Below are 20,235 nucleotides of genomic sequence, written 5' to 3' on the forward strand. Positions count from 1 at the left end.
ATCCACTAATCTAGATCTCAATCTAAATCAGGTTTTATAATAAATCAAATGGCAGTTTACGCTTAATAAATTTATGATCTATTTAAAACATATTTGATTTTAAAAAAAAATTAAACTATACTATTTTTATTTTTTTAAAAAAATAAAATATTTTAAATTTAACTAGAAAACCCGTGTTTAATTACTTTTGTTTTTCTCGATGCTTCCTTTCTTTCTACTTGTCCAAATTCCAAACACGCCGTTAAAGGTATGAAAGGGTAGTTTTGGAAACAGCAGGAGAGTTAAGAGATGATAAAAAAACAAAGTAAAAGCCAAAACGAGCAATCAAAAAAATTGCTAGCAAAACAAAAGTTAGCAGAACATTTCACAAACAGGTACCGATCTATCTTCTCTTTCTCTCGTTTTTCTTTTTATAATCACTTTATTACTTTCTATAGTATTTATCTCCTTATTTTATTGATTGATTACCATTAAATTTACATAAATGATGCACAATCTGTCATTTTTTCTAAACCCAGAAAGAAATTTTGAATTTTTTGTTTATTCTTTTAATTCTAATGATCTGTTTTATTATTTAAGTGTATGTTTAATCTGATTTTATCAAGAATTTGACAAATTTCTTTGTCTTTGTTGAATCAGGTCAATCTGCAGCTGTTTCGTAGCCGCCAAAAAGATGAAGTGATTTTTTCAGTTTCCTTTTGTTTGCATTCTTGCATGCTAGTATTCTTAATTATCTTTAATAAAAAAAAAATGGGTTTTCTTTTCTTTAGTTATCTATGGATGTTTGTATTATGATTGTAATGCTAGGAATCAGCACGTTCTTATTTGAAGAAAAATGGGTTTTGGGTTTTCTCCTTAATGATTATAGAATATAGTTTATGGAAGTTGTTTATGGAGAGTATTATTATTGGTGGGTTCTTTGTAAATTCCTTTATTTTGATTGCTCGAGTGAGAAATTGGGTTTTCCTGTTTGTTTTTTTCTTAATGATTTATACCGTCTTTGCAGTGTAGTTTGCATCTATGTTTTTATTTAGTCGTGAGTTGTTGTAAGATTTGTATTCATGTTGTTCATATGTATTGGGGTGATAACAGGGGAGTAAAATGGAACGAGGATAATCTTGGGGAAATTGAAGCAAATAAGCCTGTGAGGCAGAAAATCACCGAACCCAAGACCCCGTATCACCCCATGATTGATGTCGATGATGGTATGTTGATCTCTCTCTTTTTTGCAATACTGGTATTTACTTAGCATTTGAATGTCCATCAATAGTACAGTAGTGTTTTGCAGGTGTTAACTCTCAAGAGTACCTATATGATGGAGTCAAGCCTTTATGATTTGAGTTTTGTCTAGTATTTCCCAAATTTTGGTTTGAGTTTTCTTTTTGATTACTGGATACTGCATGAAGGTTTTTTTCACTAAATTTGCTGCTTTAAAAGATTGGATAGAATTCCTTATATGCTCTTCAATTTTTGTCGGTAAAATATGCCATCTTCCTAGACACTAACCGAAGTTTCCATGCTGTTTTTTTTTTCCCTATTGTAGATTCTCTTTCTCCAAGGGGGGGCAGCTTTAATGAGGTTATTGAGGATGCAATGCGTGCAGAAGATCTGCGGTCTGCATTGGATATTATGGCATCCTCAAGTAGAAACCCAACTAAACGATCTAGTGGCTGGACATCATCTGAGGATGAGGCTGATCCCATGGAACAAGATGAAGAAGGTCCATCATTGCATCTTTGCTCTTAAGTTTAAGTTGAAGTTTTTTTACTTTAAACTTAAACCCATAGATTGCATAGACAACCATACAATCTTTGAATCAACTTTGTATCATTGCTTTCACTATTGTACTGGCATGCCATTATCCAGTTTTGATCACATGAAAGTGGGACTCTGTGAGAGAATTCGGAGAAGTCTGTTTCTTCTGCATTTTTTCCATGAAGTGACTGCTCTGAATGCTTGGCCCTGCTCCCTTGTGGTTGCAACTTGTGAGAATTTAGCATTGCACCAATCATTTTTATCATGTATATTAATTTCATGGGAAGGGATCTTTGAAGAAACAGAAGGTATCGGGTGCTTTTTGATCTTCTATTCTCCCTCATAATCTTTTGTTTAACAGACATAAATTTTTAGACTCCATCAATCATCTCATCAGCAACTGAAGGATGTATATGTAGCTCACAAATGAATTCTCTTTAGTTAGGGTTTCACCTTCACCATTGTATATAGCTATGATTTTCTTTGAAGCTTAAATTTCCTTGATTCTTGTGCTTGTGGGTAGGGTTGTTTGCACTTTTCCCTTTTGCAAAATTGTTGCCATCTTTTTGGCTCTCTTAGTATGTATATTTCTGTAAGTGCCTCTCCTTGCTCAAGATTACCGATCTCTCAAAATCATTGCCATCTTTTCTTCCTTTCCCTCTAATGTAGTTTTAATAGTTCTGCTTTCATCTGTTCATTTCCCAGCATGATTTTGATGGACTTTCTTTGTTCCTCCACTGTCAGATTCTGAAACGGATAGAAGTTCAAGTTTTAGGGAGCTTAGACGAGCACATTATGATGAGTTTCGGAAAGTGAAGGAACTAAGGCGGAAGGGTTCTTTCCTAGAGGACGAAGATGACGAGGAGAATGGTGTTGAGAAGGAGGGCACTTCATCATTAACTGCTGGTGTGAGAGATATAGAGATTGAAGAAGGTACTGCAACTTCACATAAAAATTCTTCACCTCCAGCTAATGGGGTTTAGAGGCTATCAAACCAATCTGACACTTGAGAGGCTGACAGTTTTGGCACTTTCATGGTATTTTGTTACAAAACAATATGTATCTTACCTTCGCTCAAAAACAAAGATGTAACCTTTCCTGATTTGTATGTTTTCATGTGTGATTTTACTTGAAATTTGTAAATAGATTTTGAGCCTTGCATTGTCAATTGTCATGAGACAACTTTTTTGTTGCAGCTGCACCCTTGTACTCCTCCAATGGAAATAAACATGTGTTTTCTTTTATGGATAATTGAATCTTTTGTTGCTGTTGGCTATGGTTTTACTTGGTGTATATTATCGTGCAAAGTGCATAGGATGAGCTCAACTGACCATTTTTCTGCTGTTTATGAGAAGGTCAGAGTTGCCCTAATCTTTTTGATGGCAAGCTTTGCACGACATTGCTTTTATAGAAGTTATTGTGAGATGGCAAGTAAAAGATTGCGAGAAACAAAGTTTTGTGGCTGAAAATTCAGCAAGTGAAAACTGAGTTTTAGTATTTGAAGTACTCGTGTTTCGGTGATCGAACACTTTTCTCTCGCAACTGAGAGTAACCTATGGTAACGTGAGGTCCCATGTTAGGGTTCGCTTTTGATGGAAGGTTGGACTGTATGGTAACGTTAGGTCCCAATTGTCATTGCAATTGGAAGCTGCTTATGGGTCGTGCATTTTGCTTACTTTGTTCACTTCCTCACTTAATCCAGTCCACACACTCTTCCTGATAGATATCCCTTGATGTACTATACAACTTAAAAACAAGAATCAAAAGACAAAGCATACAGCAGAAAACAATGGGGACCGAAACCCCTTCAATGTCCTCTCTAGCCTCACGAATATGCAATCACATGGCCTCCATCTTTGCCAAACCCACTGGCCCCCACCCACCACCCTTAGACCTCATGGTCACCACTCTCACTTCCACGGCAGCCCAAAATGGTCGGGTCTTCCTCTATGGGGTTGGTAGGGAGGGCCTGATGCTCAAGGCTCTATGCATGAGGCTGGCTCACCTTGGCATCTCTACCCACTTTGTCTTTGACATGACAACCCCACCAATCACTTCAAATGACCTCCTCATAGCCTCTGCTGGACCTGGAGGATTCTCTACTGTTGATGCTTTATGCTCACTCGCAAGATCGTATGGTGCTACAGTGTTGTTGTTGACGGCTCAGCCTGATACAGGATCCTGTGTGAAGCATGCTAGCGTGGTTTGTTATGTGCCAGCACAGACCATGGCTGATGACAAGGGTGATGGCGATGGCGGCGAGGAGAAATCTAGGCCTTTAATGCCTATGGGAAGTGTTTTTGAGGGGGCCTTGTTTGTGTTCTTTGAGATGGTTGTTTACAAGTTAGGTGAGGCTTTAGGACAGAGCCCTGAGGTCATTCGATCTCGCCATACCAACCTTGAATGAAAAAAATGGTATGTTCTTGTTTTTTTTTGGATGGTAAATTGTGTGTTTGGGATCGAATGTTTTGTAATTTAAGAAATTACAGCATAATGAATGTTGTAGAAGTTTGCTTCCCTGTTTACTATCATCTAGTCCTTTTCATATGCCTTTTATTTCTCTTTGTTTCGAGACTGCTAGTTTGTTTTTGGGGCGTAAGCAGAAGAGCTAAGAACCCTTTAGTTTATACTGCAAAATAAATACAATCATACAAGTGGAAAAGGGGGATCTTGTTAGCTTGGATTGCACTTGCTACGGAAGGAAGACATTGAGCCAGTCAAGAGCTCGACTTCCTTGTAATCGCAGCAGGGACACACAGTGCAATACAAGGGTTTCCATTGTTAGACCAGGTCCCAGCCCAATTAGAACACCCCACTTCAAGCCCTTCCCTGTAGTGGCCTAGCCTTCCATGACAGATCTCTCCCTCATCTCATCAAGTACAAGGAATACACACAAGCACTTGCTACATTCCTATACTCACATAGTGTGTGCCTAGCAACACCAAGTTTCTCTTCTTTCAACCCAAGTTTCGATTCTACCTCGTCAAGAATTGCTCGCCCTCCTGCATGTACAGCCCAAAATAACGAGTTCCAATCACTTGAACCACCACCAATTGGGGTAAAAACTTCTTGTAGAGCCGCATCAACGTTAATGGTTATAAGTTTTTGCGCATCCTCTGATAAATGGATCGATAGCTCCATTTCGCCAACATGGTCCTCGATTGCCTGCAGCGCCGAGTCAAGAATCGTAACCTGTGCCGCAGAAACGAGTTGCAATATAGGCTTTTCTATCAACGTTTCAGGATCTGAGCCTATGATTGCTGCTCCATCACCAAAAAGTGCTTGTCCGACGAGGCAACCCACCTTAACTTCATTAGGAGAATGAAAGGCATTACTATTTAGCATCTTCATTATTGCTTTTGAGGATTGACATTGTTTTATTTATTCTTACAGGGTTTCTTTCCGGCAATTTTGTAGGCACTCCAAAATCTCCATCTGTTGAGGTTATTTCTGGCTGCCTTTGTTTGTTTTTATGGGGCGGTCTCTCTTTTTGGAGGTTGTTTTTATATGCCATATATACGCAAGCTTTAAATTATTTGCTCATAAACAGAGTCTGAGTCGAGGCATTTTCTCAAAGCTTATATATATATGTGCTGCCAAATGCAGCAAAATCACGTCAGTCTTACCTTTCTCTGTGAAGAGTTGATCCGCCTCCCATGCCGGATTATGGATTCGATCCTATCATCTCTTCAAAGTCATCGTCGTGTTTACGGAGCTGTACATGGAAACTTTCCATTAAAATGGGTGCGCATCCCTCTCAGTCACTTCTTCAAGGTTAGAGATGTACATGAAAACCTCACTCTGAATTGTTCCAAACAATATTTGTTCCTTCCATAGTATTTTGAAAAAAATTAATTTTTATTTTATTTTAAATTAGTATTTTTTAATATTTTCATATCATTTTAATAAATTCATATCAAAAATAATTTTAAAAAAATCATACTACACTTGACACGACATTAGCCGGACATCATCCACCCCTCTACAGTCCTACATGTTTTCATTTTTTTAAAAAAAAAAAAACTGGATTTATAAGGAATGTTGTTTAGACCGAAGATAATTTTAAATTATTCATGTTTTTATAAAAAATAATAACAATTGCCTTTACTTTAATTCAGAAAACATGTTACTCAAAAAATAAAAATAAAGCAGGAACATCTCTCTCTCTCTCTGTATTTCAATCCTTGACGTGGCAGACCGATCCCTGCTGCTTGCTGTTCCTGTCATGTTCGCCGATGATCACGAGGTCAGCAGTCAATTCAAGTGGATTGCCAGATGGATATCACCACATGGCAGTCTGCGATTAGCGCAGGCATAGAGCCCCACGTGCACGGGGGGTTTCCATCACGTGGTCTTGTAATAGCCAGGGAAAAAATCAAAGAGCATGGACTTTGCAGGCTTGTGTCTCTGCTGGCTCAACACACGATGAAGGTGGTCTTGATTAAGCCGTGGGCTGATTGAATAAATGATTAAACTCTCTACACGCACGCCACTAGAAAGAAAGCCCAGTGAATTGCTACTCTCTATTTTGCTCTGCACGTTACTATCCCTTTCAATTCCTATTTCACTAACCTTTGAAACCAAAATGATTAAACCCGATCTAGTCTGTAATCTAGCCTAAAACCGTGATTATGGATTGGAAAAATTAGCTAAGATTAATCCAAAACAGCATAATTTTAAGGTTTTCATAAAAAATATTAAAAAATAAATAAACTAGATTTTAACTAGATTTATTAAATTTAACTAAGTTAACTTTCATGGGATCTAATTCAACACTCGGCTCAAATGAGTCACTAATTGATCCTAGAACCAGAACAGGTTAAATAATCTCTGTTAAATTAAGTTTAGCAATTTTATTTTTCCTTCTCTTTTTCCAAACCAAAGAAGCATTGCACACTATTAGATGGTGCTCCTACTAAATCCCAAAAAAAAAAGAAGAAGAAGAATGCTAGAGGTCACAAATTATTTTACTTCAAATATATAGATTAATCGACATCCAAAGGGAGGTCTAATTAATTATTAATTATATATTTTTTTTTTTTGTCTATATAGAGTGGAATGGCTCTTCTCTAATTTTTAATCCTCGTTCGTTCGTTCCACTTTCGTAATGTTTGAATCTTAAATGTTGTAATGAAAATGTCAAATCTTGATTGTTGTTGTGTTCTTTAAAGATTAGGGTAATTAATATAGCTCATTGCCATGATATTCTTCAAATTTCAAGATTTGTTTGCCATTTTGGACTTAGTTTAGGAGATAATCTTTTCTTTGATATTTCTTTATTTTAACTTATTTTTAATTCTCTTCCCTTTTTTTACCCCCCCCCCCCCTAATTTACAAAATTCAACTTTCTAGCCATCAACATTCATACATACGTACGTATTCCTAATTTAACAAATATGATTTTCTCATCAATAATAATAATAATAATAATAATAATAATAATAATGTAATTGAGAAGTACTAGTCGTAGTGTATCTAAAATCATGCATGGTGGACTACCCATGAAAGGAAAATCAATGGAGCATACAAATAAAATTCTTGTAAACCAGGAAATTATAAAGTCAACATCTCAGAGTTTGACCACACTAGAAGGATGAGGAGGGCACAAATGTAAATTAGAAGAGAAAACAAGGGTCATAACATAAACACAAAACAAAAAAATCAAACCCACCGGGAGCATAACCTAAAACTCCAGTGTTAGATTTTTATGCGAAAGGATTCTTTCTTGTCCCCCGAAAATATCTTTCTTTTTCGGGTCCAACCTTTGATCTTTTGCCCTCATGAGATATTTTCGCTTACAGGCCCCCTCTGTTCCACCCACCTCCTCGACTACCCTAAAACCAACCGTACTCTCTCTCCCTGTCTCTCTCTCTTAAACAAATATTAATAGTTCAACTAACCCTAGTGGATAATTGCATATTGAATTTTATAAAAGATTTGTTTAATTATTTATTAATTAAATACCATATTTTTTTGAAAGGGGATTTTTTATATAAAAAACCTTCAATTTAGATGGATGTAAAACCAATATAATTATGCATGTAAACATATTCATATTTTTTTTAACTAAATAGAACATAAAATTCACATACTAAATTAAGAAAATGTGAAAAATTTTATACTGAAAAAATAATTATGGAGGTAAACCTCAAATAAAATTAATTGGGGTTTGGATCTCATAGAATTCTATGAGTTAAAACTTAAAGGATTACTCTGTTTATTCTAATGCATACAGGGAAAAGGAATTAAAATAAAATAAAATACACGTGTTCATTTAGGAAAGCGAGTACAAACTTTGAGTACTCTCGTGTCAACAAGCGTAGCCACAAGGAGAGTTCTTAAAGAATAAACAAAACCACCCTAAACAACGAGCTCTATATATCTAGGCATGAAACCATTGGCGAAACCCCAAAAATCACTTGAAAATTGCAACAACAGCGAGAAAAAGCCCCACCCATAAATCCTTTTCCCGGCCGCTGATCCCAACAAGCTGAATTTTCCGGTGGCATGGACCCTAACATCTCCAACAACAGCAACAAAAGCAACAAAACTGAACATAACTGGACAAACGAGGAACACCTGCACTTCTTGCAATCAATGGAGGCATCGTTTGTCCGTACAATGCTTGAAAACAATGGCCCTCTCCTTCGTCTGGACCGGTACTTGCCTGACAGTTCAGAGTCAACTCTTGATTTGAAATCTCAGAGAAAGAAGAAACATGGCACCCCAGGTAAAAATAACAACACCCCCTTGTTTGTTAACTGCACCCGAGGTGCATTTTGGCAATTGCCCTTTGTGGATTTTAAGGATCTTGATCAATGTTAATCATGATTTGTTTTTTCTTGTTTAGCTTAACTACTGGTGTAATCTTGACTTTCTTGTTTAGGATGTTTTCTGTGTTCTTTGTTGGACTTGATGATCATTGATCAAGCATGCTTGGCTCCATATCATGTTAATTTTGTATGATTTCATGTTGTGCTAGAAAATGAGAGTTTCTTAATTAATTAGGTAAATACTTGGATTAATTTATGTCTTAATGATGGAATGTAAACAATGGGGATGGTCATGAAAGTGGTAAAAGAAGGACTTGAACTTGAATGATTTCAAAAGAAAATACTTCATCAGATTAAGCCGATAAAGATTGATTTGGTTCATTACTGAAAAATGGGAAAAGGTAAATAACAACAACGGATTTCCCGTTGCTAAATCTGTTGTTGATATATATTGAAAAGATTCTATACAAATATCTCGCTGCTAATCCGTTGTTAAATCAAGAAATGAACTGTCCCGATGCTAAAATCTTATGCTAATAGCCATTTTTTAGCGGTGGTTTGTAAGAAACTCTGAAATCAAAAGAAAATGTTGTTTGGTAGGAGAGAAAGGGGGGAGATTTTTTGAGAGATATTAATTGAAATGGTATAATTAGGGCGTAGAAAAGTAATTCGTTAGCTGAAGGTGGAAAATGTGGTTTCACAAATGGTCCAAAACAAGGAAAATGTATCGAATATGCCCTGGAAGATTTTTGTTGGGATGGTAGTAGATTCATCGATAACTACTTGTTATGTTCTTTTTATGCACTTTTGGTGAGTTGATTTTATTGTACATGTATATATTGGGTTTAGATGTTGTTGGTGCATCAAGAACAAGAATGGAGGGTAGAGTTGATAAGAGATCAACAAGGAGATTTTCTTCCCACCATAAGCATTATGATCCTTCACAAGATCAGGTTGGTGACACCCAATTTCTAGCATGAGAAGATAGCAATGGTATTTTGCTTGCACAGCGTTTGACTATTTGATCATGTGATCAGATGGATAGAAATGATTTCACCCTGGCCCCACTTAAGTTTTATGTTCTTATGACCATCATGTTGATGAGTTATCTCTGTGTCCCTACAGGTGGTCCCACAGGCTGATATCAGAACGAATGACAAAGATGAAAGAGACCTTCCTAATGTAGCAGTTGCACCGCCACCCGTGGCTCCAGCCAGCTGATGAAAAAAGATTCTTCCTGTAGTAGTGGCCTCTTTTCTTTTCCCTGTCATGGTTTTTTTCTCCTTTCACCAGTAGCGGCTTGTTGTAATGTTGGTGTAGCATTAATGCATGATTTGTGAGACATTATCATGTTATTAATTAGTGTATAAGCTAGTTACTAAAACATACAAGATCATTAATTAGGGCCATTTCATGATTAATTAGAACAAAGGTCGCTTCATATATATATATATATATATGATTATGGACGCGTCAATATCCCTGGCAACCTCTAGGATTTTGACAAATCTCTTGACTTTTTGTTTTAGATTCTTGATTGAGTAGTCGTTTAGAACGCAAAGTAGATATTTTATGGCTGGACAGAGATTGTTTAATTTTAGGCAGTTAATTAAATATATATATATATATATATATATAGATATATATGTGTGTGTGTGTGTGCAATTTTCTCTCCTTTGAGTTTTAATAGACATACTTTTACAGTAAAGGATGGGGAGTGGAGATAAAAGGGGATGGAGACAGGCGACAAGGAGAGTGATATCAATCCTCGATATCTTATTCCAACCTTATCTTTATGATAGAGTTGGTTGCTTAATCTTTTCATAAAATAATTCACGTCTAGCTAGCTGAGAACATTGCACCTTAATTGTTAGCTAGCTAGCTACTATATCTTGGGGTCGCATGATGCAGTGAATTGATCTGATCAGCTCCTTGAAAGCCCTAGCTGTATAGAGAGAGAGAGAGAGAGAGAGAGAGAGAGAGAGACATGTTCTTAATTTGTATATGAACTCTTCATCCACCATTTCAATATGAGAAACCAGATTGGATATCTGCCTGCGTACGTATATACCTGGCTAGCTAGGTTTAATTCCATCACATATATAGAGATCACTTGCATAATTTGTTGCGTTTTTGGAGGTTAATTATGTGGATCCATGGCCAAATTATCCAGGCAAATAGAGAGATGATGAGTGCTTTACTTGCATGGTCTTATCTCTTCAAGTTTCGAGCCAGGCATGGCTTAATTCCATGGTTCCACCAAATTAAGGAACGATAAATTAATTATAAAGGTGGACGAGAGCATATATATATATATATATATATATATATATATATATATTGCATGCTCTTTCTCCAAGTGTTCTTCACTTCAAGATGATCACTTGCATCGAAAATCACCCATGATCGGCAAGCTTGGCACCAAAGGGTAACCTTGTTTTGCGATGTATAATGATCAGCTATATATATATACAAATTAATATTCGCCCTAATTTTATATAAAAAAAAACATTTCTTCAAGTCGAAGGGAAGTGTTGATCAAGCGAAGAATACTGAAGTAGACAAGCACATGCCATAACAAAGAAACTTCGAGAGGATATACATATATTTCTACCTGGGGTGGAAAGAAATGGAGGAATATGGCATGATCATGGTGTTGGATGTATATTTTCTTGGTTCCATCATACAATTTCCGTGGATTAAAGACTTGCTAATTTGGCAATCTAAATTAATGATTGTCTCTTAATTATTAAATCATTAATGTGATATTGAAAATAATTATTTAATTACCATGCATGTGATATATATTGACAATTCAAATTAAATATATAGTGATTGTATTGAAATTATCTTGACCCACTTCTCTGCTTAATTATTTACTAAACACTAAAACTAAAAGACATGAAGATAAATCAATATTGGAGGTATCAAAGCTAGTAATTCATGATTTGTCCCTGTTTAACTATTTATTTATATATGTTTTTATTATTTCTTAAAGACTTATTATTTCATTTATGGATCCCCTAGCTTAAATGTTTTTGTTGCAATAGCATTTCAAGAAATTAATAGTGACCTAAAAATGAATTATTTATTACTAAAGATATGAAAATACATTAGTGTGGTTTGGATCGCTTGTTTTTTTTACAATGTTACTAAAAGCATTTTTCCTACTACATAGTTTTGATAATTTACTGGGGAAAAAAGAGCCATTAACCAAAGTTTTTTTTTTGTGTAAATCTATTATTTTTTTAAATATTTATTTATTATTCGATTCATAGTTTGGTTTCCCTTTATTTTCCCCTTTTTTTTTTTACAAAAAGGGACGACGGCCAAAAACAAATTAATAATTATATACAAATATTTGTCATGTAATCTTTTAACAGATTCTCAATTATTAAAGGAGGAGAATCATGAAAATAAAGAAAATAGAATTTCCTAATCGAAAGTAGCTAGCACCAAAATTAGGGAGACCATCGGCACATGGATTGGCCTCTCCATAATGATGACAAGTTTTAACTATCCAATAGCTTTTTGATTTTGATGTATAGTTACATTATATAAATTACTGTAAAGTTTTCGGATAGATTAATTCAATAAGAAACAAAGTTAAAAAAAATTAATAATAAAAAAAAATTAAAAAAATTAAAAAAATATTATTTTAATAATAAAAAATCAGTTTAAAATAAAACATGTCGACTCGGCCGGTTCAATTTCACCTCCACCCCCTCATGATTCTTGGACAAAATAAGATAACCAACGAGGGAATTCCAAACCATCTCAAGGCCCAATTTAACTCTGCCATAGTTTGGTTTTCTAATTGTATCCATTTTATTAATTTATATTGTTATTTTTTGTCTTAGAAGTAAGGATATTTCTTCTAAGAGGTTGTAAAATAAATAATTTATTATAAATACAACAAACTAGATAGATGTTAATTATCTATTTAATATCTTATTCAAAAAAAAGTAGTTTCAGTATGTAAAAAATATCATACAAGAATACTCTTAATATTAAAAAAAAAATTAATTATAAAAAATTATTTAGTATTATTCCTCTCATAAAACCTCAAATCTTGAACCACTCATAAGTCTCAAATAGTAGAATGCAGGTTTTTAAAATTGTGGTGATTATTATTTTTTAAAGTATTTTTTACTTAAAAATATATTAAAATAATATTTTTTATGCTTTTTAAAAATTTATTTTGATATCAGCACATTAGAACGATCCCAAAATATATAAAAAAATAATTTAAAATAAAAAAATAATTTAAAATAAAAAAATAATTTTTTTAAAAAACTTCAATTAAAATATTATAACACCAAGTCATTTGAATACTCTATAAACTTTAAAAGTTATTTATTTAGAAATAGTCAAGTAGGTTTGATTTATTTTTAATTTTTTTTAAATAGAGTTTATTTTTAAATTCTATCAATTTAATATAAACAATTTAAATTTAAAATCATCCAAAAAAAATAATTGTAGTTAAAATATAAATGGGTACAAACATACTTTCAATTAATCAAATTGAAAATACTTTTTTCAATACCGTTTGTTTGCTGGAAAGTTTTTTTTTTTTTTAAAGTGAATTCCGGGAAAGTGAATTATTTTTCAATGTTTGGTAGTGTAATGAAAAATAAGTTGGAAAACACTTTTCAGTGTTTGGTTATATCATGAAAAATGAGCTGGAAAATAACTTATTAATATTTTATTTTTTTCAAGTTTATTAAAATAATGAGGAACAAATCTTACAAATTAAAAAGTTGAATGAGAATGAAATTGAAAAAAAAATTTCATAAATTATCTCAAATAAAATAAATTATAATCAAAATAATAGAGATCAAATCTAAATAATAAAAAAAATAAAAGATTAAAAGATTAAAATAATAATAATAATAATTAACATTTCATAAATTATTTCAAATAAAATAAGTAACAATCAAAAGAATAAGAATCAAATTTGATAGATAAAAAATTTTAATAAAAAATAATAAGGGAAAAACAAATAACAATTATAAAAATAAGGACCAAAGTTAATATAAAAATTAAATTTTAAGAGATGAAATTAAAAAATAAATATTCAAAACAAAATATATATAACAATCAAAAGTTTGAGGATCAAATTTGATATAATCAGCAAATAAAATAACATTTCTAAATTTTTCACAACTTCCGAAAAGTGTTTTCGGTCCAAATTTTTCAGGAAAAATATTTTTTAAAAAACTAAGTTAAATTTTTCTTTGACTGGAAAATATTTTTTATTAATTAATTTTTTTAATAATAAATAAATATAAAAAAATTAAAAAATAGTTTTTCAAAAATTACTTTCAACAAACATGTTCTTAACTGCTCAGTCAGGAAAAAAAAAACTTTCGCCAAAAACGAAGCAAATAAGATCAAGACACATCAGCATTTCGGGTCCCCGTATCCTTGGCTGATGAAAGCAGAGGCTAGCAAGTAGCTACTGCCATGACAAGCACTTCGTGCCTTTTTTATTAATTTGAATTTATTTTTAAAAATATTTTAATATAAAATTATTTTAAAAAATAATATCAATCATAACTTCAATTTCAAGCACAGTATATCCAAACAGACCTTAACAGACCCTAAAAATCAGCATTGACATCTTCACCAACAAATACACCTTCCATTTCCTTAAAGCGCACGCACACTCTCTCTCTCTAACCTTAAAAAAAAACAGAAGAAGCAAAATGCTTCTCCAATTGTTTCAGACATACAAGATTCCAATACTCCAAGCCACACTCTCAATCTCACTCTCATTCCTTCTCACATTCCTCAAAGTTCCAATCTTTTTCCTTCAAGGCCTTCACACTTATATCCAACCAGAAAATCTTGGCCAACAAAATGGTGGCGGCGGCATCAAAGCTGCTATTAGAAGACCCTCTAGTTCAGATTCAGGTTCTGGGCTTGACGGGTATCAAAATTTATCTTCAAAAACTAATAATGCTGAGGTCAAAAGGAGAAACTTTAAATCCAAAGAGAAGTTAGAGTTTGATGAAAATAAAGCTCAGATCTTTAGATTGAAGCTTGATCAAGGTCACCTTCAAACTAGACTGTATTTCGGTGATTATTGGTATTCTTTTGTTTACTCATTTGTGGCTCTTTCTTGTTTCTTGCTTTATGAGTACTCTGGTGGGGTGAAAGATTATGGGGTTTTGGTTAATGGGTCTTTGATTCCTGTGATTTTATCATGTTTTGTGTTGTGTAAAGTATTTGTTTCGCTGGCGAAAGTCTCATTCGAGAAATCTGCATCTAAGAAGTCTGAGAAGCAGTTGAGTTTGATTTTTGGTGTTGTGGGGTTTGTTTTTGGGCTAATTGTTTGTTCTGGGATTGCAAGTTCTGTTTTTGACTTTGATTTTGGTTCTCTTGATGGGTTTGGGAGGTTTTTTGTTGCTGTTTTAATGGGATGTTTCGCGGGGTTTCTGTACATACCTGCTGGCAAGAATGCAAGGTCATTTTGGATTGGAACGGATCAGATTCGATCGAATTTGGCAATGATTTATTGTGGATGGTTTGGTAGAATGATTCTGTATGCCAATTATTTGTTGGGGGTTTTCGCGGCATTGCTTTGGATCAATCCGTTTGCGCAAATTCTTTATAGCAAGAACGTAAATTATAGTTATGGAATGTATTCAAATGGTAGTGTTGGAGAAGCCGAGATGTTAGTTGGGAATGTGGGATTTACAGAATCAGATTTCAATAAGTTTAGGCTTTGTTGCTTGTTTCTATCAGGGATCTTCCAAATTTTGGCTTTAAGACCAAATGTGCAAATGTATTTGAATGAAGCTTTGCTATCTTGGTACCAAAGATTACATGCCAGCAAGATACCAGATTTGGATTTTAGTAGAGCCAAGGTGTTTCTGCACAATCACTACTTATGTCTTGTAGTTTTGCAGTTTTTCGCCATGCCGATACTGGTACTTCTGTTCCTTAGCTTATCTCAGATTGATGGGGACTCATTTAAGAAACTCCATTTGTGGTGTGATTTCATTCCTTGCACTGCTTTTGTCAAGGAAGTTGCTTTGTTCATGGCATGGTGGATTGTCTTTGTTTGGGCAGCTTTCACTTCAACAAGCCTCGTCTTTTACCGCTGGGGCACTTTGTATGTTTCTTGATGACTTTCATTCTTTTGTGATGGTTTTCAATGCGTGGCCCTGGACTTAATTTTTCTTCTAAATTTGAGTTAGGAGGGTTTCTTTTCTGTAACAGATACTGCTCTCTTTAATATTTGATAGTATTTTCAGACATCTTGTTCCTTTCTTAGTCTCCTCCCTGTATCCATTTCCATTCATTGTCTTCTTTCTTTTTTTCTCAAATGGAAGGCCGAGTGGGCTTTTGGCAACAAAATAGGGTAGCCATCCACATCCCGTGATCCCTTCCACTTATGATGTTAGTGCCAAGTGGTATCTGATCTCGTCGCATTCAGCAGGACTAGCCAACCTTAGATGGAAGCAAAACAATAAAGACAACAAATACAAAGAAAGATAAGAGTTATGTCGGGAAAAAAAAATCCGAAATCAACAAGAAATATATAACAAATTCTGAATGGTAACTTTGAGCTTAATTTGGGGGTCTTAGTGACTTTCGCGCTGGATATAACCTCTAGAATGTGTTAGCTGCTACTTTCAATCCAATCTAAGAACGTAGACATCTACTCGACTACTCCTATGTAGTTTTTTTTTTCTAATAGACTCTGGATGATATCATAGATGATAGAGATTTGCGTCAATTAGAGCCAGCCCAGAAACTGAGGTGCTTCCGATAGGAAAGGCAGTCCCGGCCCTCAACGATGGGAAACTGAATTATATTCCCCGTTAGTATGGGTAAAGTGAGTTTTGGATAGCTTCACAAAGGTCTAGAAGATCATCAACAAACTGCGCAAAGCAGGAGCATCTGTTTCTCTTCTGTAGTCCATGCATTGATTGTTGGGAATCTGTCTCCAGGTAGACCTGAGTGAGTCCATGCTGCTGAACCATGGACCATGAGTACGTTCTTCTCTTTATCCATGAACCATGATTATTGAAATTCCTATTTATGCATATCCCTATATTTTGTTACTATTTGTACTTAAAAACACTCGCCTTTGCCAGCCGTTCTTATCTTTTTCCATGGATATCAATTCACAGAAATCTAAAAGAAGAGGGATAATGATTTATTCCTTGCTGCAATTCTGTACTGTGCTGAAGGACTCCAATTTTGAAGCATTAATGAAGTGGAGTTTTATGCCTGTGGGAAGCTCCTTTATGCATTCTTTGGTGAATCTGCTGAATGTCGAGTCTAGACACTTCTCTGTTGTGATTGCCAAAGTTTAAATTTTCAAGATACAATGACGATACATGCGATATTTATATGTTACCAGAAGGGAGTAATAGTTACACCCAGCATTGCCTTAGTCCATTCAAGCGCAGCTGGAGATGTTAAAAGCATCGACTTGGCGTTTTCTCGACCAACTGTCCACTTCCGAAACTGTTTGATCTTCTGTAAAGTACAAGTCCCCGGTTACAACAGTCAATGATGGAATTTTGAGAAGTCACATTTTCTCTGCCATCTCTAGCCTACAACCAGAAGACTCCTGAATTCCAACAAGTAGAGATGCTCATCGGGATATAGTTAGGGTTAAAAATAAGAACCAGTAGAAATAGGTAAGAGTATTTATCTCATGAATGGGAGCATGTGCCTCCTATCTTGGACATTCTTGTTGTTATCTTCCTCAAGAAAGTGACTTCTCACAACATGTTGCAAAGAAAAGGTTGTCTGATAGGATTACTAGATAAAACAGAGGAATGTCTACATGAAAAGGCCTCTTCTGGAATTCAGGAAACAGCCCATAAAATAGGAAAAAAAAAAAGACCGGTGGAGATTGCACCAGGAACAAAAGGTTGCCATTTTGTTAAGTTTGTGGATCATGCCATATCACTGAATTCATAAATTGCAATCTGACAAAAACGTAGTTGTTAGGTTTTTTCTTTTGGACATCTCAATAACATGGCGGTCATATAAGTTTAGAGCTATGTTTGATCCAATTTAAAACTAGTTATTAGATTGTTAGGTTAATTATTTTAAAAAAAAGTATTTTTTTAGTATTATTTTAATTTCTTGGAGTTAACTAGATTAGTTTTCATCCAAGTTTTGCTGAGTTATTAATTAATCTGCTATGTTACTCGGATTTTACCAAGCTAATATATAAACAGTTTGAAATAAAACTCAACTTAAATCAGGCTCTTCTTATTAAATTGTATAGTTTACAATAATAAGGTTGGTTGATGCACAGAGAGACCATTACAAGATAAACATTCTAGTAACTCTGTAGTCTGTACAGTTTGTTTAAAGATATGACCAAAAAGAATTTGAGTTCAGATGGTCGGATTAAAGATGTCATTGTAAATAAATTAGTTTTTGAGGTTTGATGCTGGTGACAATAAGGTGATGAACTCATCCAAATTGAGAAGAATTAATTCTAATTTATTGATAATTAGTTTACAAAAAAAAAGGGTCTCCAATGAACCCTAAAATAAAATAAAAAAAAATGTTGTTTTAATATAAAAAAAATCAACGAATTTATGACTGGTTGAGCCTGTTTTAGGATATTTTCTTTTTTTTTTTTGCCTAACATCGTAGAAAAAAAAAGAAGAATAATCTTCGGGCGATTCATCTTCGGAATTTTCTAAAGCACAAGAACGAAGACTTAGAAAACTCTGTAGGAGGTGGTCAATTAAGAGTGCGATATATAGACTGGGTAAATATATCGATTTCTTGGTCATTATCAAAATTTGAAACTAAAATAATAATGTTGTGAGCAAAAATCAATTGCAATATATCGATATCAACATCTATACATTAATTAAGTGACATTAGATTTTATTCTTTAGTAATCTCAAGAATATACTTCCAATTCTAATAATTTTGCAAGAAATAAAAACTAATGTTTAATTGGGCCTTCGATGATGTTGGACGTTCATTAAAATTAGTTTTTATTTTTTAATAATCTTAAAATATTATTCCAATTTTATTCTTTTTATGAAGGGCATCGTTTTAATTTAAGTGTTGTTATCTAATATTTTGATAAATTTTTTAAAAATCCAAAAAAATAATAAAAAAAACCTAAAAAAATTGCTATTAACGTCTTTGCGTCTCCTACAGAGTTTTCATGTCTGATCTTTAAGATTAGTTAGGGTTTTAAGAAATCTTCGTCTATCTCATTTTTTGATTTACAGATTCATTTCAAGAGTGGACGATATATTCCAAGAGTGGACGATATCGTCGCGGCTCTGCACAATATGCAACATTAAGAATGATGCTTATATAATCTTGATGTATGTAGCTCTACTGGTCAAATTCTAAATTTGTTTTGTAGAAGCCACCAGTTCAAGTCTTATAAACCTTAGAGCTACTAAAAACTTATATAGCCATTAATTTTAATGTTCATCAGATTAGTCGCATTGCTTATAAACAATAATATATATACCGACAATATTCGTTAATTGAGATCGAGTCTTAGTTACTCAGGGAGGATTATTATTTGTCGCCAACATTTTAACTTCTTTTTATAAAATTATAGGATCGAGCAGTGTCTTTTAAGCAATTTTGGGTGTATCAAATCCTGTTCGATGGAACGTAAGCCATCGGCGCCGTGAAGGGTCTGGTCAAGAGAGGAGATTCATTAGAAATTGTTTTCCAAGTTCCAAAGTCTGCTTTTTTTAATATTAATTAAAGCTAATTCAAAGTCTTTGCCTAGGTAGGAAAAAAAGAAGAAGCACCCCTTCCGACATCTTTTACGCCAAACTATGATTGTACTTGTTACTAGTATTGGGATAATATTTGTTTTTTTAAATATTTTTTTTATTATAATAATTTTTTATTTATTAAAATTAATTTGTGATATTAATACATTAAAATAATTCAAAAATCTAAAAAAATTTTAAACAGAAAAATTCAATTTTTTGGCAAACAGATTCTACATGTTTCTTATTTGGATCATTGTTTATGTGTGGTATTGTAATGTGGAATACTTTTAAAAAATATATATAATTAAAAATATATTTTAATTTTTTGTAATTTTCACATCAAAATATTAAAATCATCTAAAACACTTAAAAAAAATATTAATTTAATACTTTTTAAACAAAAAATATTCATAACAAAAACAAAACTCAAAAATCATCTCCTTGAATTTATGTTGCTTGTAGTTTCAATTTCCTACCTTCAACACAAGAACCCACTTTCTTTTATGATAATTGTTGTTTTCTTCTTACACAAATCATAAATAAAACAGCATTCTTGAATCAGTTTTCTAATATTAAGATTAAATTTAAATACAAAAGTTTTTTTATATAAACTATTGAATTCAAGAGAAAAATTATTATGAGATATAATTAGTCTACTATCCTGTTTAAGACTAAGCATATTAACAAAATGTTTTTTTTTTCTTATGACTTCTTGTGGGTTAGGAGAAATATATAAAGCTATTTTTTCTTTGTGATTGAGTGAAAAGACCCTTGACCAAAACAAGGGTATTTTAAAAAAATCAAAACTTGAATAGACTCAAGTCTATTATACATTTCAAACAATTGAGTATTTTTTTTATATTAAAATAATTTTATTTTAAAAAATCAAAACTTGAATAGACTCAAGTTAACATTTACCTTGGGTTGGCTTTTATGAATATGAGTGAAGGGAAAAACATTTTCCT

At 33.3% G+C, this 20,235-nt stretch overlaps 4 protein-coding genes and 1 pseudogene across 11 annotated transcripts; 4 read left to right on the forward strand and 1 right to left on the reverse strand.

Moving 5' to 3' along the window:
* The first annotated feature begins 245 nt into the window (after positions 1 to 245).
* On the forward strand, positions 246 to 3,006 carry LOC133676278 (protein phosphatase inhibitor 2). Its single transcript, XM_062097930.1, has 5 exons — positions 246 to 374; positions 640 to 678; positions 1,093 to 1,205; positions 1,544 to 1,720; positions 2,500 to 3,006. Exons 1-5 carry the CDS (start codon positions 289 to 291, stop codon positions 2,736 to 2,738), a joined length of 654 nt encoding a protein of 217 aa, XP_061953914.1. The 5' UTR covers positions 246 to 288; the 3' UTR covers positions 2,739 to 3,006.
* Positions 3,007 to 3,478: 472 nt separating this feature from the next.
* On the forward strand, positions 3,479 to 6,242 carry LOC133676280 (uncharacterized). Of its 8 annotated transcripts, none has more exons than XR_009835568.1 (3): positions 3,479 to 4,170; positions 5,173 to 5,251; positions 5,362 to 5,628. XR_009835568.1 is itself a non-coding variant. In XM_062097937.1 (2 exons), the coding sequence occupies exon 1, from the start codon at positions 3,545 to 3,547 to the stop codon at positions 4,160 to 4,162; it is 618 nt and encodes a 205-aa protein (XP_061953921.1). In that variant the 5' UTR covers positions 3,479 to 3,544; the 3' UTR covers positions 4,163 to 4,170; positions 5,173 to 5,628. The 8 variants fall into 8 exon arrangements, 2 of the variants coding, with proteins under 2 accessions (XP_061953921.1, XP_061953920.1); XR_009835563.1 differs by adding an exon at positions 5,874 to 6,242 and having other exon boundaries at positions 3,480 to 4,170; positions 5,149 to 5,529; XR_009835564.1 differs by adding an exon at positions 5,908 to 6,242 and having other exon boundaries at positions 3,480 to 4,170; positions 5,149 to 5,529.
* On the reverse strand, positions 4,174 to 5,286 carry LOC133676282 (chalcone synthase-like; annotated as a pseudogene).
* A 1,869-nt stretch (positions 6,243 to 8,111) lies between the features above and the next one.
* On the forward strand, positions 8,112 to 9,959 carry LOC133675649 (uncharacterized). Its single transcript, XM_062097098.1, has 3 exons — positions 8,112 to 8,485; positions 9,378 to 9,481; positions 9,654 to 9,959. Exons 1-3 carry the CDS (start codon positions 8,263 to 8,265, stop codon positions 9,747 to 9,749), a joined length of 423 nt encoding a protein of 140 aa, XP_061953082.1. The 5' UTR covers positions 8,112 to 8,262; the 3' UTR covers positions 9,750 to 9,959.
* A 4,172-nt stretch (positions 9,960 to 14,131) lies between these two features.
* LOC133675071 (uncharacterized) lies at positions 14,132 to 15,793 on the forward strand. The gene has a single exon (XM_062096350.1). The coding sequence runs from the start codon at positions 14,237 to 14,239 to the stop codon at positions 15,659 to 15,661; it is 1,425 nt and encodes a 474-aa protein (XP_061952334.1). The 5' UTR covers positions 14,132 to 14,236; the 3' UTR covers positions 15,662 to 15,793.
* Positions 15,794 to 20,235: the final 4,442 nt, after the last annotated feature.

Source organism: Populus nigra, chromosome 16, assembly GCF_951802175.1.
Source record: "Populus nigra chromosome 16, ddPopNigr1.1, whole genome shotgun sequence".
Lineage (NCBI taxonomy): Eukaryota > Viridiplantae > Streptophyta > Magnoliopsida > Malpighiales > Salicaceae > Populus > Populus nigra.

What these genes read in the sequence shown, in the direction of transcription:
- LOC133676278 (XM_062097930.1), top strand. Translation starts at nt 289, where the DNA reads ATGATAAAAAAACAAAGTAAAAGCCAAAACGAGCAATCAAAAAAATTG. An exon ending in CATGATTGATGTCGATGATG is followed by an intron (nt 1,206 to 1,543) that starts GTATGTTGATCT and finishes TCCCTATTGTAG; the next exon opens with ATTCTCTTTCTCCAAGGGGG. An exon ending in CATGGAACAAGATGAAGAAG is followed by an intron (nt 1,721 to 2,499) that starts GTCCATCATTGC and finishes CTCCACTGTCAG; the next exon opens with ATTCTGAAACGGATAGAAGT.
- LOC133676280 (XM_062097937.1), top strand. Translation starts at nt 3,545, where the DNA reads ATGGGGACCGAAACCCCTTCAATGTCCTCTCTAGCCTCACGAATATGC.
- LOC133675649 (XM_062097098.1), top strand. Translation starts at nt 8,263, where the DNA reads ATGGACCCTAACATCTCCAACAACAGCAACAAAAGCAACAAAACTGAA. An exon ending in GAAGAAACATGGCACCCCAG is followed by an intron (nt 8,486 to 9,377) that starts GTAAAAATAACA and finishes TATTGGGTTTAG; the next exon opens with ATGTTGTTGGTGCATCAAGA. An exon ending in ATGATCCTTCACAAGATCAG is followed by an intron (nt 9,482 to 9,653) that starts GTTGGTGACACC and finishes GTGTCCCTACAG; the next exon opens with GTGGTCCCACAGGCTGATAT.
- LOC133675071 (XM_062096350.1), top strand. Translation starts at nt 14,237, where the DNA reads ATGCTTCTCCAATTGTTTCAGACATACAAGATTCCAATACTCCAAGCC.